The 16,226-nt window shown below is 36.9% G+C and overlaps 1 protein-coding gene across 1 annotated transcript in view; it reads left to right on the top strand.

Annotated features, from left to right (window-relative positions):
• Positions 1–10,758: 10,758 nt before the first annotated feature.
• The window catches only part of LOC144959042 (echinoderm microtubule-associated protein-like 2), a 40,279-nt gene continuing 34,811 nt past the window's right edge, over positions 10,759–16,226 (top strand). Inside the window, exons 1-3 of the mRNA XM_078891383.1 lie at positions 10,759–11,006; positions 15,277–15,492; positions 16,078–16,153. Of these exons, the coding sequence (XP_078747509.1) occupies positions 10,992–11,006; positions 15,277–15,492; positions 16,078–16,153 (307 nt within the window). The 5' untranslated portion in view covers positions 10,759–10,991. The remainder of the gene's footprint in view (positions 11,007–15,276; positions 15,493–16,077; positions 16,154–16,226) is intronic.

Genomic DNA, 16,226 nt, shown 5'->3' with positions numbered 1-16,226 from the left:
AGTTATCTACACTAATGTCCAGGTACAATGTTAGCTGCTGTTCAAGAGGTCTGAGGTTCGATCCCCAATCAAAGCAGACTGATTTTTTGGGGGGATTTTTTCCCGTGTATTTTCTTTCTGCCTTGTCTGGTTCTGTTTCATACACACATTTTCAGAACTTTACATGTTCTCTGGAAAGAATGCGGTAGTATGTAATAAGTGCGAAGTGGCCGAGTGGTTAAGGCATTGCCCTGTGACCGGGAAAGTCTCGGGTTTGAGTCCTGCTTCAGACACTTTCATTTTTTTTTTTTACTTGGGCAAAGTTATTAACCCCCAATTTGTTCACTCTTCACTCTTCCGTTTAAGGGTGATTCCTGTTGACATCAAACATCTTGTTTGATGAATTACCTATATTATTCCTTCGTGGAATACCTAGGCGATTATATCTTATGATGTCGTGGCGGAAGGGCATAATATAAAAAAAGTATGTAATAATAATTACACGCACTTGTAAAGCGCTTAATCGATACCTAGGGTCTAAGTGCTTATGAAGTGTGATGAAATGTTGGATACTACTAATTCAATTTAGAGAGAATGGTGATGCAGGAACTTTTATACGCATGCAATCAATAATGAGAAGAAAGGAGAGTAAAAGAAGGAATTAATCCTCTCCATACCAGCCATTTTCAGGATTTTCCCCAAAACTTCACACCCGACTAACACAAAATAGATTTTTTATCGCTCAGACATAAAAGCAGCAAGTTTTTTTCGAAAAATAAATTATTTAGCAAAACATGCTCTACAACACATTGTTCATTTTCTTTAAATTTTATGATGTACAAAAGATATTTGAATAAGAAAAAGGTTGGTTGTATCGTGACGATATTATAGTTGGTAAGGAGAGGGTTAAAGAGGAGAATAAAGAAAGAAAAATAAAGGCAGGCATCATAGTGTCCAGCTGGAAGCCAAATCTGAGGCACACATAGTACGGTATTCACCAGCCAACTGGGAGAGAGAGTAGAGAGAGGAGAAGAGAGAAAGAAAAGAGAGGAGGAGGGGGAAGAGAGAGGAGAGAGGAGAGAGAGAGAGAGAGAGAGAGAGAGAGAGAGAGAGAGAGAGTGAGAGAGAGATGGGGGGGGGGGGCGAGCAAACGACCTAGAATGTGTCGACCCCTCATAATAAGTAGTCTTTCAGATCGTTTAGGCCCATAGAGCCGGAGTTTATCCCGATTTCTATATATAGCATGAGAAGGACAATAGCAATTGCTTGCTAACCTTTGGATAAGACGCGAGTCTACCGCAAAGTACTTTCCTCCTGATCTAACAGACCAAGCTACCCAATCACTGCTGTGTGGACAGGGGTCAGAAAAAAATCAACTCGACTGCACCCGAGATCGATCACGGTTCATCTGAATGTGAAACTAATGCTCTACCAACTGAGCTATCGGGAATCCCCGACCCCTCATACAGTGACATTTACTTCTTGCATATTGGAGTTTAAACGAACCCGGCCTGTAAGGGGTGAGTGAGTTTTAAATGAATGATGATTGTCGCCTATATAAATTACTGTAATATGCATATGGGTTTTAACGACCTCACCCGGCCTGTAAGGGGTATACAGTGAAATTTTACTTCTTGTATGTTGGAGTTTAATCGAACCCGGCCTGTAAGGGGTGAGTGAGTTTTAAAATTGAAATGAATGGGGTTGTCGACCCCTCATACAGTGAAATTTTCTTCTTGCATGTTGGAGTTTAAACGAACCCGGCCTGTAAGGAGTGAGTGAGCTTTAAAACTGAAATGAATGGGGTTGTCGACCCCTCATACAGTGAAATTTACTTCTTGCATATTGGAGTATAATCGAACCCGGGCTGTAAGGAGTGAGTGAGCTTTAAAACTGAAATGAGATTTAAGGACTATGAGTTGAAAGAGAAGGAAATTGGTCTTGGTACCTGGGAGGAATATCGGTGCTGAAATCAATCTCGAACATCTAATCTCTGCAAGCGATTGGAGGAATTTGATCGTTAATCGATAATCAATAATCTAATCAGCGATAAATCGACAAGTTGCGAGAACTGTTATTAGATTTCTAAACAGCGTTCGTGAAGGGGGGAAAATTTACGTATGTGTGTGACGGGGTGGGGTGGGGGCGGGGGGGGGGTGGAATGGGTGGTTTGTGTTTGTATGGTTGTGTGTCTCTGTGTGTGGGGGGGGGGGGGGGGGGGGGGGGTAAGAAGTGCGAGTAGTGCAAGTGATAGATAGATAGATAGAGATAGACAGATAGATAGAGAGATAGAGAGAGAGAGAGAGGAGAGAGAGAGAGAGAGAGGAGGAAATGAGAGAGTCAGGAGAGAGATAGAAGGGAGAGAGAGAGAGAGAGATAGATAGATAGAGTGATAGTAGATAGTGATAGAGAGAGAAGAGGGAATGGAAATGAGAGATGTAAGAGAGAGAGAGAGGAGAGAGAGAGAGAGAGAGAGAGGGGCATAAGAGAGGAAGCGGGAGGGGGGGGGGGAGTAGAGAGGGGTGGTGAGGGAGGGAAGGGGGGGGGGGATGAGGAAGGAGTGAGAGAAAGACGATGGAAGATTGAGAAAGATTAAGATATTATAGACAGTTAAAAATATAACTATCGATAAATAGAGAGGAAAGATAGAGAGATGGAGCGAGAATAGAAAGAAGGAAAAATCTAAAGAAAGAAAGGAGGAAAGAGACTTAAGCTTAAACTCACAACTCAGATGCCCCTCACGTACTCATTCAAAGCAAATACAATCTTATGACGTCACTCAATGCCAAATCAATGGGCGGGGATATGCACAGGGTATCCCGAATAAAAAATATAAATACTTTACTAAAAGCCCCTTCCACTTGATTGCTGATTTTATTGAAGAGATCCGTACAGTTAGGGGTGAGTGGATTTTAATATCGTTTTTATTGAGACTGTTATTTTAATCTCACGCCGAGGTGTTACTTTATTATTGTCATGATAATGATAATGATAGTTTAATCCAGTCATAAATAATGATGATTGAGTGACGGAGGTTGAGTTCTGTGACAAAACGCAGTAAGTTGGTCCGTTTTTTGTTGTTGTTGATTTTAAGCTTGCAGTTCTTACTAATAGTGATATTTAACCATCGTTTTGTTGATTTTAAGCTTACAGTTCCTACTTAAAGCTAAGTTTAACCACCTTTTTATTTTAAACTTGCGGTTCTTTTTTAAAAGTCAGATCTACCTTTATTTTCGTTGATTTCAAGCTTACACGTCTTACTTAGTAATTTACATCGTTTTTTGTTTAAGCTATGGTTTTTATTAAAGTTAAATTTAACCATCATTTTGTTGATTTTAAGTTTATGGTTTTTATTAAAGTTAAATTTAACCATCGTTTTGTTGATTTTAAGCTTGCAGTTCGGGCTTGCATTTTAATTTAAGAAGTCGCCTCAACTCGGTGTAAGAAAACTGACTGTCTACGTTGGATTTTAAGTCGTGTAAAATACTCTATTTTCATTTTTTAAAAAGTCTTTCACAAAGAAAATTAATATAGTTTTGTTTTAATTTTAAAAAAAGGTGGGGGTGCTTGTAGCTATACTTCAATTATTCTTATTCATCTTCTTCAAGCACCAAGTCTGTGTCAGACCTGGGTGATCATGGTACGCCATTCATCTCTCTGATCAGATAACCTATTAAAAAAAACTAATATTACTCTTTTCTTTCTTTGTCACCCAGCAGCTGTTTAAACTATCCAATTGTGTTTTTCTTGGTCTACCTTTACTCTTTTTACCTTCTATCTTTCCTGTGAGACCAAGATGTTCAATACGTTAATGTTGATTAGATGCCCTAAGATTGCATTTGTCTTTTTCTTATTGTACGAATTAGTAACCTTTTAGTTTCAGCTTGCTCTAATACTTCTTCATTAGTTTTTTTTCTCTGTCCATGAGATTCTTAACATCCTTCTAAGGAACCACATTTCTGCTGCCACCAGTTGCTTTCTAATGTCTTCTGTAATTGTCCAACTTTCACAGCCATAAAATAATACCGTACATAGGCCTTCAAAACCCTGTTTTGTTGTCGTTGATATATTGTGGTTTTTGAAAATTAGACTCATTTTATTAAAACTATCTATAGCTTCTGCAATTCTTCGTTTTATTTCTGTGCTACATCTGCCATCTGAAGTTGTTATGTATCCAAGATATGTAAATGTCTGAACTTGTTATATAGTTTTATAATAATTAGAGGTGCCTATATACGCCAATAAGATGGAGAGAAAAATAAAGTGAGTTAATGTGACTCATATATAAGGCAACAACACCAAAAAGTATTCATAATTAACACTACCACTAAAAATTGTGTTGTTCCCTTAGATATGAGTCACATTTACTTACTTCATTTTTCTTTCCATATACATGAATACTTAAGAGTTTTTTGAGAAACTGCACAAACGTTTAAGTGTCCGGCTGCCTTGAGTCCGTATTAAACAATTATGGGAAAACACTGTATCTTCCATCCGAGGTATTTTCCAGTCACTTTATTTCTCTCAACTCAGGTGTGAATGAGCTATAGGTATTGACTGAGATTGTTACCGTAAAAATGCTGATACAAGAAGGACGCTAACAGGCAACTTGTTCTGTAGGAAATGGAAATTTGGTTCCACATAATCTAAGAACATGTAATATGTGGAAAAGTGCTGTCGAATGTTTTATGTATTAACATAGAAATTAAAAACATTATAACAACCAACAATTCACAATCTGCAATGGGATTTGATCACCAGCTGCTCAAGAAAGAGGATAGTGATTCGCCACTTGGCCCGACCTACACAACCGTTGAATCTGATAATAACATTTGTATTCCTCAAGTAATTAACCAGTAGATAACCACGCCTCTCGGACAATCGTCATAATGTAAACAATGGCAGTGACTGGTAGACACAGCAAACTACACAGGTTTTACTATCGATGGTATGTGTTAAGTAAAATATCCACTGTTCTACCTCTTGATCATAGAATCAACACAGAAAACTATGTGTAAACTTAAACGTTTTAATATGATCGAGAAAATCGTGTGATAACTAGTCACCCGTTTGTCAATATAAAAACAATAACAACGATCAAATGGAGGTCGAATTCGTACACATTGTTGTAAATAAACAACCAACTATGTTTGTCCGAGCACGCGTGAAGGTGTGTCACAAATTCCATGTTTTGATTGGTCAAAAATCTACTGGTTAATACTCCTAGTGGTCACTACCAGTAATTCTTTTTTTAATAGTAGTCCATCAGAGCAATTGAGCTCATGGACTACCAACGGAATTATCGGGACCCCCATAATTAACGGAGCGGGCACTAATATCTAAATAATGTTGAAAAATAGAGGATAGATGGACAACGTGTGTGTGTGTGGGCGGGGGGGGGGGGTGAACTCGACTTCATTTGGGACTGATCTTGGCCCCTTTTCTTGTGAAGCGGGTGCTCTACTGAGGAATCGGAATCCCTAAATCCCATCAGAATGATATGATATTGCGGGGGCATTTTGATGCTTAGAATTGAACCTGCAGTCAAATATATGAAACTTTGATTAGGGCTATTCCATGTTCCATTTCAGACCAATTTTGGACATTTGAGTTGATATTTTTCAATCATTTATCGTTATTTAAAACTGAATAGTCATAAATCATGGGCAGATATTATCATTCTTAAATTGGTCATGCAACCTCTAGATCAAATAACCAGCAAAAGGGGATTCGCCGTTAGACATATTTCATTAAAACCAATAAAGGAGAAAATGAAACAAAAATCTGTGAATTAAAATAAAAATTATTTTGTATTGGCTGGCACGTTGGATACGAGATTTAACATAAGAGTTCCTTAACTTATTTAAAAGAATACTTGATATATTTCTTGTCAATGAACAAAGATATCCGTCAACAGTTTTGTTAAAGTTTTCGGCGCCGTCATCGTTAAATTTGTACCGTTAACTCTAGTAATATGAATCAAATGTAACGTGTTCTGGTTTCCGTTCTATTGTTCTAAGGGCGGGTCATGATTTTATAATTAAATATTTATTATATTATATATTTTTTATTATATATATATATATTAGTAGATATAATAGTCGCAGGAAATTACAGACAGGCGCTTTTTTATTTTTATCATACTATTGTGGAAATTAACATAAATCAAGACGAATCTTTGGAGCCATCAACGACAAAAATTTGTCCGGTAATAAAGTCTATAGGTGCTCGGAAATGAATCCGGCAACATAGCTTCTCTGTAAATGTAACTTGAAAACATTTTTTAAAATATGGTGTGTATTTCGATGTGGACAAATCACAAATTTAGAAGGATGCGCACAGACACATGTTTTTTTTTGTGGAAATTAGACTGAGACAAATCTTTTGAGCCATTAAAGGTTATATCAGTCAAGTAATATAGTATTTTGATAAAATGATTCTTCCTATTTGACAGATATAATAAAATGAGTTCAACCATGACCTAATTTATAAATAATCAAAGGACCAATCATTTTCATTGTGCCCTAGCAGATTTTCTAAATAATAATTTGATTCGACGGGTGAAAGAATTGGCTAAACATAATTTTTTTAAGGATTTGCAAGTGACTTGTATATCAATCTGTAAAATAAGTTTTATTATTTTTAGATTAGCCAATGGCACTGTACTCATTGACCAAAACAAAAAACGGGCATAGACTGTACGGACCAATGTTGGCCGCAATGATAATGATAATAATAGTCATGATGACGAAGACGATGATGATGGTGATGATGAAGTTGATGATGATGATGATGATGATGATGGAGTCTTGATAACATAAATTGGCTTGGAACTACTAATCACTTGATGCCTTTTGTCGCGTCATCTTCAAACTTTCCCCCCATTTTATCAATGCAAAGACTTTTCGACCGCTCTGACTTATGGTCTGTCACTTTATGATTTCCGGAGGTCTTTTGTGTCGATTTTTTCATTCCACTATGAAACCCTTACACGCGCGGTTGGATGCTACAATAACACACATGCCCTTACAGTAAATACCATGTTAAGCAGTTTGCCACAAAAGAGCAACTTAACTTCTTCTAAACTAAAAAAATAAAGTTATATTAGAAGAATTGACCAGAAAACTCGTCCTTCAAATATCGATTGATTTGAATAACCCTCATCTTGACAACTTTTCTCAAACCTGGGACATCGCGAGGTCCCAGGTCTCAGGTTTGAGAGGTTTTGCCAAGATGTGGATCATTTAAATCAATCGATATTTGAAGGACGAGTTTTCTGGCCAATTTTTAAAAATTCGTGTCTTTTCAGAATTCGTCGGTTAACGGGTTAATGAAGACCAAGTCTCACACTTTGGTTTTAGTTTCTTGGTGGAAAAGTTTTAGACCTGGAAAATAACCTGATAAACAGTCGATTCGGTGATGATATAATGATAGAAAATAAGTTTTGCCTGTAAAGGTTAATCTAGGAACACTTTGACGACAAATTATATATTGCCGTCTTCGAATATGACTCGTAGCAAGTCAAGGCAATTTCTTAAACCATATTATTATAGAAGTGTTATGATCTTTGGCATGTGTTGTGTTGTGTTCTTACCGTTTATGGAGATGTGAATCCCGCTCTTTATTTATTCGATAGACTTTTACTTTGAATAGAGGATGTGCATTGATCAGGGGTTTTTTTATTGTTTGTATTTTGGTTTGTTTGTTTGTTTTGTTTTTTTTTTTTGGGGGGGGGTGTTTTGTTTTTTTCGTTTTACAGACCAAATAAAACATTGTTCATTCAAAAACGTGACCATTATAGTTCTACACACACACACACAAAACAGTTAAATATAGATTTGTTTCACTCCTGGAACCACAAAATCTTTACATAAAAAGTTGTAGTCACTCATAGCCATAGGCCCATGGAGCCGTAATTTATCCTGGGCTCTATAGTGTAGACGGACTATAGCAAATGCTTGCTACCCTTTGGATACCCTATTATCACAAAGTACTTTCCGCCAGATCTAAGAATTAGCTACCCAGTCACTACTAAATGGACAGAGGGGTTAGAAATAATATCTCGACTGCACCCGGAATCGATCTCAGTCTCCTTGCTTGTGAAGTGAGTGTTCATCAAACTGAGCTATCGGGGTTCCAAATCTTTTCATAAAGACGAATTTAATTATTTTATAATACTGAATGCAGCATAGAATTAAACGAATGAGAATACGTACGAAGCCTAAAAAGTGTCCACCAATGAAAGCATTCAGCGCCATTTTGTTGTTGGCTGAGAATGTAGTAATTACCATTCATTCGGTATCTATGTCAACATAACGACACAAGAAAAACAACAAACAATATCAAAATCCACAATAAAATGTTTCAGAACTGTTGCGTATATTTATGGCACAACGAAGCTGTCAAAAAATGAAGTTAGAGAATGTGTGTAATCATGTATTATAATAACCTGTAATGTGTTTTCCAACCACCACATCATCTACTACTACAACCACCACCACAATATCATCACTAACACTACTACTACAACCACCAGCCCCACATCATTATCACTACCACTACTACTACACCACCACCAGCACATCATCATCACTACCACTACTACAATCACCACAACCACACCGTCATCACTACCACTACTACTGCAACCACCACCACCATATCATCATCATTACCACTACTACCACAACCACCACCACCACTACTACTACAACCACCACCACATCACTACCTCAACTACTACAACCACCACCACAATAGCATCACTACCACTACTACTACAACCACCACAACCACATCGTCATCACGACCACTACTACTACAACCACCACCATATAATTACCATTACCACTACTACTACAACCACCACTACCACCATATCATTACCATTACCACTACTACTACAACCACCACAACCACATCGTCATCACTACCACTACTACTGCAACCACCACTACCACCATATCATCACCATTACAACTACTACTACAACCACCACAACCACATCATCATCACTACCACTACTACTACAACCACCACCACATCATCATCACTATCACTACTACTACAACTACAACCACCACCACATTATCATCACTACCACTACTACTACTGCAACCACCACCACCATATCATCATCATTGAAATATTTTTTTTTAATTGAGCTTTATATAGTGCAATATCTACTAAATGTGCTCAAAGCGCTTTACAAGGGGTCCCTGGTCAACATTTAACATGTAGAACGGGACATGACGCCTGTTAGGCGATATTACAATTTTTCGGACAAAGACAACTCTGTTAACGGCCAGGTACTCATTTTACACCTGAGTACGGTGAGAGAATGTGAGTAAAGAGCCTTTTCCAAGGACTCAACTATGCGCCGAGCGCGAGGCTCGAACCCAGGACCTTCCAATCCGGAAGCGAGTGTCATACTACTAGACCACATAGCCGCATCATTACCACTACTACTACAAACACCACCACCACATCATCATCACGACCACTACTACTACAACCACCACCACCACCATATCATTACCATTACCACTACTACTACAACCACCACCACATCATCATCTCTACCACTACTACTACAACTACAATCATCACCACAACCACATCATCATCACTATTACTACTACAACTACAACCACCAACAACACCACATCACCTCACTAACACTCAGTACTACAATCACTACCATTAGGTTTTGGAGCTTTACTTCATTTGAAATAAGGAAACTTCGGAATTGTATTTGGCATTGTGTTTATATATCATAATATAATTCTAATCAGTTATCTATTTAGAACTAGATACTATACAATATGTATGCCAAATACCACCCCAATTCCCCTTTCTTGTGTGCGGGAATTCCTCTTTCGGCATTGAAATTGAGTGTGAGAGAGTCATCACTACACACATAAACAACAGAAACAATTTAAAAACAAGACTATGACACGCAACCACTCACACACGAGGCTATACTATTTATCCTTTTCTCTATATAGAATAGGACAAGACAAACAATAGCTTGACTCTCGCTACACTTCCCATTGATGTTTGTCGTCTCACGAGTTCAACTCTCGGTCGACCTGTCAATATTCCTTTTTGCCTCGGACGTAATCATTAATAGAATGTTGTGTGGTTTTGACCGTGAAGAAAACCTTAAGAAGTCACATTTATATCATTTTAGAGAGATCGTTTTGAATAATTTTGAGTTAAACGAGCGAGCAGCAACTTGTTTTCATGAACGGCCGATCAGCGCTTGTTTACTATAGTAACGCGATTCCCAGCCAACAGCAAAATGGCGGATATTTTTCTCATCGAGGCCGCTGGTTGGTTAGCCAATAAGAGCACCGTACGGTTTCCATTGGGTAAATTCCTTGGAATGCAGACATACGTATGCTGACCAGCCCTTCGTAACTACGAGAGTATATTATTATATGAATGGTTGATGCAATTCTACTTCAGGGTCAAATAAATGAAACGCATAGTTTTATTAAAGGCATTACTCATAACCAATGTACACTTATTTGCAGATGTGATAACCCAATTAATTATGAGCTTACTGTTGTAATGAAAATCTCCAAAAAATGACGCAAAATATGGTTCGTTACAATGTTAAACTAGGCCCATAATTGCGTTCGGATGTCAGGCCTGCATATATATGTACATGTCGCTCGTAACCAATCGCCCCAAAAATGTGTGTAAAAATGGAGACACAATTGTATTGAATAAGAATGATTACAAAAGCTTCAAATCGAACACATTTCTACATAGTCATGATATTAGCACACCTTAAATCAAACTCTAATGTCTGTTGAATAAGTGATGAACGACTACATTACGTTCATAATCTCTTAGCATACTTCTATCATTGAACAAACTGGAGTTATAAAACATTTTTTAGAAATCAAAGGTTGACAAAATAAAACGGTTTGCAATCAGAAGTCGAATTTTCCTGACGACTGGTATACGGTAAACCAAACTCGGTTGAATTTTTTTGAGGAAAAATGGAAAGATCAGAGGTAATTATTTTCTTATTAGCTCTTTTTTTCGTGTTTATTTCATTTCAATTGTTGCTTGTGGTATGGCAACCAGCTTGTGTCAATTAGGGTTCGATCCGACTATGATCGTTAGTAGAGTTGAGTCCTTAAAAATAGGCTCTATACACTCATTGCTCCATTTACTCATGCGTACTATTATTACCTGGTCACTAACGAACGTTATGGGCGTCGACTCTCATCCTACATGTTAAGTGTTGTTGCTGGCTTGGGACTTCTTGTAATGAATTGTGAGCCCATTTAGTAAATACTGCGCTATCAAACTCTAGCTAAATGTTTCTGCTCCTGTCTTCTTCTCAACAGTTGAGTCCGTGGAAAAGGCTCTTTACTCAAATTCTCTCATCACACTCGGGTGTAAAACATGACCGTTAACAGCATTGCCTCTGTTCTTGAAAAATGTAATATCGCCTAACAGGCGTCATGTTTCGTCTTAGATGTTAAGTGTTGCTATTTGATAGGGACCACTTGTAAAGTGATTTTAGCACAGTTAGTGGATATCGCTCTATATAAAAGCTCAAGTCTAATCCACCTCGACATAATTCTAGTTTGAAATCCATTAAACAAACGCCTGATGTCAACGGGATTCATCCCCGTCGTCAAAGCTATCAAACTTGAGAATTAATAAAATTATTGGCCAAAATAAGATAACAACAATATATTAAAAGTAAGACAACCCAGAGCCCTATCCAAAAGACAGCTAAAAATAGAATTTTTTTTTTTTTACAAAGGTCGTTAACTCACCGCTATCCCTATAAATTTAGAGATGTTGAGGATATTCCACCGACTAGAATCTCTCTTTAATCTCAATGGGGAAGAAAATGTGATGTCAAAGAACTGGTTCCTATTTCATTGGAAGTGTAAAGCCACTCTTCCGGAGGAATGAATACATATCTTGTGTATTTCATCTTCTGGAGTGATCGTATCTTTTTTCTATTGGTCGTCAATAAAGATCATCTATCATTGCCCAGTAATCCTAAAAATCTGCCTATACATCCTGCTACTAAAATAGTTATGCCACCTTTATGTAACCTATTCATTATTAGTACTCCGAAGGACTGGTTACATACACATTCCCAGGGTTATAGGAACCAAAAGAATAGAGGGTTTGATGTCATGCCATCTCTTCCCTATTCCAAATCATTTAAAGGAAATCATTGTATCAATTGATGTTTAGATTTGGCCCGGGGGAAAAAAGCAAAAGTGGAAAACTCGACCTAGCGAGTTATGAAACTCATGCCCGGGAGACATGGGGTAAAATATTTGACCTATGGGTTTGATGATTTTTTACAAAAGGAAAGAGGTTATATTCCTATAATTTGTTAATGTTACTTGGCTTTTTCCGATTCCCCCACATTGAAAATTGAGCCCAGAATATATTCTTGCCATTCTTTCCTCGGTAATGATGGCGTCTAATCTCCTTGTCCTGAGTCTCGTCTTCTGGCGTTCTCATTCAATGGTCCTCTTCCATGTCTCTCTGGGACTTCCCCATAGTCCTATTCCATCTGGCGTCCACTTCAAGGCCACTCGTCGTAGACTGCTGCTTTTCACTCGCAACACACGACCTTCAAGTTTGGCAGTATAATCTACTATGCCATCTCACCTTGATAAATAGGGCCAGATTTGGCGATCAGTGATACGATATGGGTGAATTATCGATTTAATAACCGATGAATCCTTTGCGATTCGAGTGGTGATGAATAATCGATTTTAAGGCTGACGAATAATCGATCTGAGACAATGAGATATTGGAACTAAAAATATGTGGAGCGGGGTTTACATAAAAAAAAGAAAAGAAAGATTTTGTTTCATAACCCATTTAATACATTAAAGCCATGAATGAATCCTATAATATTATGCTTATTATTTTTATGTCAATGAAATTTTAATGTCGAAAAATGTCTTATATGTCAATAGAAAAAAATATTATTATCACTTATCCAGTTTTAGTTGGTACTAATTCAACCCCTATCACTGAAGCAGAGAAAGACAGTGTGATCTTCGATTTTCATATCAATGATTGTATTAGTAGGGCAACAGGATAAATTTGTTTTATTTGTAGTTTTTCTTATATTATTATTACCTTGTTTCTTCAATTATAAATATTGGTAATTTGACCCTTATTTGAATACGCTAATTGTTCATGGAGTCACTTATTCAAACGTCAGTCAATTGTTTTAGAAAATGTCCAAAGACGGGCGACAAAGCTTTTAGCGAGGAAAGATTAAATACATGACCATCTCATTTTTAAAATACAGAAGAAAGAGCGGTGATCTTATACAGGGATACAAAACCATTCATATTTTTGATCAAATTGACCACAATAAACCTTCTAAGTACACCCAAATGAATATCAAATACATTTAGAAACACCAACCGAAGAACTGATTACAACACAAGGAAACATCCAAATGCCTCAGCACCTTTTAACACACGATGCCATTCTAAATCTAAGAACACTTGCACTAGACAGAGATTTATGGAGGAAAATTGCTAGTTGGATAATAGAACTCAAAGTGACGCACACATTCACGGCATGCGTCCATAGAGACTGCGCGGCTATATTCGTGTAAAATTTACCCACGGTAACAAATACAATTTTTTTCTCGAATACCCTTCTACAACTTTCCAGTATTTTTAAATTTTATTTAAAGGACAGTTCAGGCATGGAACATATTTTGTTATAATTATAACCAAACCAAACGAATAACTAAAATTATATCTAAACGTATAAATTACATGGAATGTTATGTGACATATTATATAATATGAAATATTATTATTATTATTATTAGTAGTAGTAGTAGTAGTAGTAGTAGTAGTAGTAGTAGTAGTAGTAGTAGTAGTAGTAGTAGTAGTAGTAGTAGTATTATCATCATCACCATCATCATCATCATCATCATCATCATCATCATCATTATTATTATTATTATTATTATTATTATCATCATCATCATCATCATCATCATCATCATCATCATCATCATCATCATCATCATCATCATCATCATTATTATTATTATTATTATTATTATTATTATTATTATTATTATTATTATTATTATTATTATTATTATTATTATTATTACCAAGATAATCATTATTATTATTATTATTATACTTCACTCACATTCTCTCACCTATTCAGATGTATAATGAGTACATGGCAGTTAAAAAATTGCCTCTGTCAGGGAAAAAGTGTAATATCGCCTAACAGACGTCATGTCTCGATCTACACGGTAAGTGTTGCTGTTGGTTAGTGACCCCCCCCCCCCCCCCCCCAGGAAAGCTCTTTTAGCATGTTTAGTGAATAATCCACTATAAACATGCTCATATTTATTCATATGGGAAAAAAATGATTTTTTTTCTCTAGTCATTTATAACAGTGACTGATGCAGATGAAAACAGAATAAATGAATTTTAAATGAAGTGCAACTAAAGTGTCCTAAGAATCCCATGGACAGCCAAGACATCAAACAGCTGCGTCTTGGAGACAATAAGCCTTAAAGACTGCCAGCTTATAACGATAATTGAGCTTTTAATCTTGCGCAATATCCACTAAACGTGCTCAAATCGCTTTAGAAAGGGTCCCTGACCATTCGCAACACTTTACATGTAGGACGAGACGACATGACGCCTGTTAGGCGATATTACATTTTTTTTTCGGACAGAGACAACAGCTGGCCGTTGTCAGAGAATGTGAGTAAAGAGCCTTTTCCAATGACTCAATAATGGACCTTCCGATCCGAAAGCAAGTGTCATAACACAAGACCACAACCATCTAGAAATTTAAGCTGTCATAATTTGGTCACATCAAAAGACATGTTTCAATTGAAAAGTTTTGCATAGTTTTGCCTGAGAGGGCAAGCGGAGCAGAGGAAGACCAAAAGGAGGGTGGTCTGATATATAGACTGGATATTATGGAGAACAACCACAGATGCAGGACGTACGGCATAGTTGAAAACCAGACATTATGAGTACCGTCTGTCTGTTTGGGAGGTTACGTCAAATTAGGATCTGCCTTAGAGAAGAGGAACATCATGATAAGCATGTAGATAGATGTGAGGCATTTTAACCATATTGACAAAATGGTGACGAAGGGGATACTTCACGGAACAGCGGTATGTTTTTGAATAACCTTTAGTTTATTTGTGTTCCTTATTTATAGAAATCGTAATGAACAATTCACCATCATTATTGTTTTAAGTCCCCCTTTACTTTTTTTTTTGTCTCACAGTCTAACTCTTCCCTAAGTAGTAGATCACTCTCGGAGTTTGTTGATGACTACAACAACAACGACAGCATGCCGGAAGTAAACTCATCTATAGCAGCGTCCCCTAGAGGGATTAAGTCGGCCTCTTCCGGGTCCAGAGTCAAATCAGCAGTGAGCTTGCGCAGTATTAGTACGCCGAGTCGACCAGCAAGCGGTGTTTCTATGACCAAATCTTCTACGGTTAGATCTTATTTTAACTTTTCAAAAAAATATATCTAGCAATTTTTTTTTTTTTTTGGTTTTCAGGTTTACTGCAGTTGCGGCACTTTTAGATTATATAAATGCTACATGAAAAATGATGGAATATTTTTTTTTAATATAGATCAAGAGATGTGTTCTTTTTCCAAGAAATAAGAAGAGGGCAATCGTATATAAGAACGAGAAGAAGAGGAAGAGGATGAGGAAGAAGAAAAAGTAGAGGAAGAAGAAGAAGAAGAAGAAGAAGAAGAAGAAGAAGAAGAAGAAGAAGAAGAAGAAGAAGAAGAAGAAGAAGAAGAAAAAGAAGAAGAAGAAGAAGAAGAAGAAGAAGAAGAAGAAGAAGAAGAAGAAGAAGAAGAAGAAGAAGAAGAAGAAGAAGAAGATGAGTCCAATCCGACTTCTAACACGTTTCAGCAATATTGATGTAACTTGGGCTTCATTGGAAATATTATTTTCATCACTCTTATTCATCGCGTGGTAAAAACGCAAGAAAAAAAGATCTCAGAATAAAATACAATTTACTACTTTCTATAACTTGTGAACTTATGTTTCAAATCTATTTCGCAGAAATCTCAAAAGAAATCTATCGGAAACTTGAAGCGGAAAGATAAACGGAAACAATCATGGGACTATTCTTTGGAAGGTATTGTTATATTATTCTGTTTGTGGTAGATGCGGTGTAGAAAGTGTTTTTCAGACGAACCACACACTTTTCA

This window comes from Berghia stephanieae, chromosome 13 (genome assembly GCF_034508935.2).
Source record: "Berghia stephanieae isolate SIO BIC M18660-M18661 chromosome 13, UCSD_Bste_1.3, whole genome shotgun sequence".
NCBI lineage: Eukaryota > Metazoa > Mollusca > Gastropoda > Nudibranchia > Aeolidiidae > Berghia > Berghia stephanieae.
Note: the sequence above shows the minus strand (reverse complement) of the source record. Positions and strands in the feature narration are given on the sequence as shown.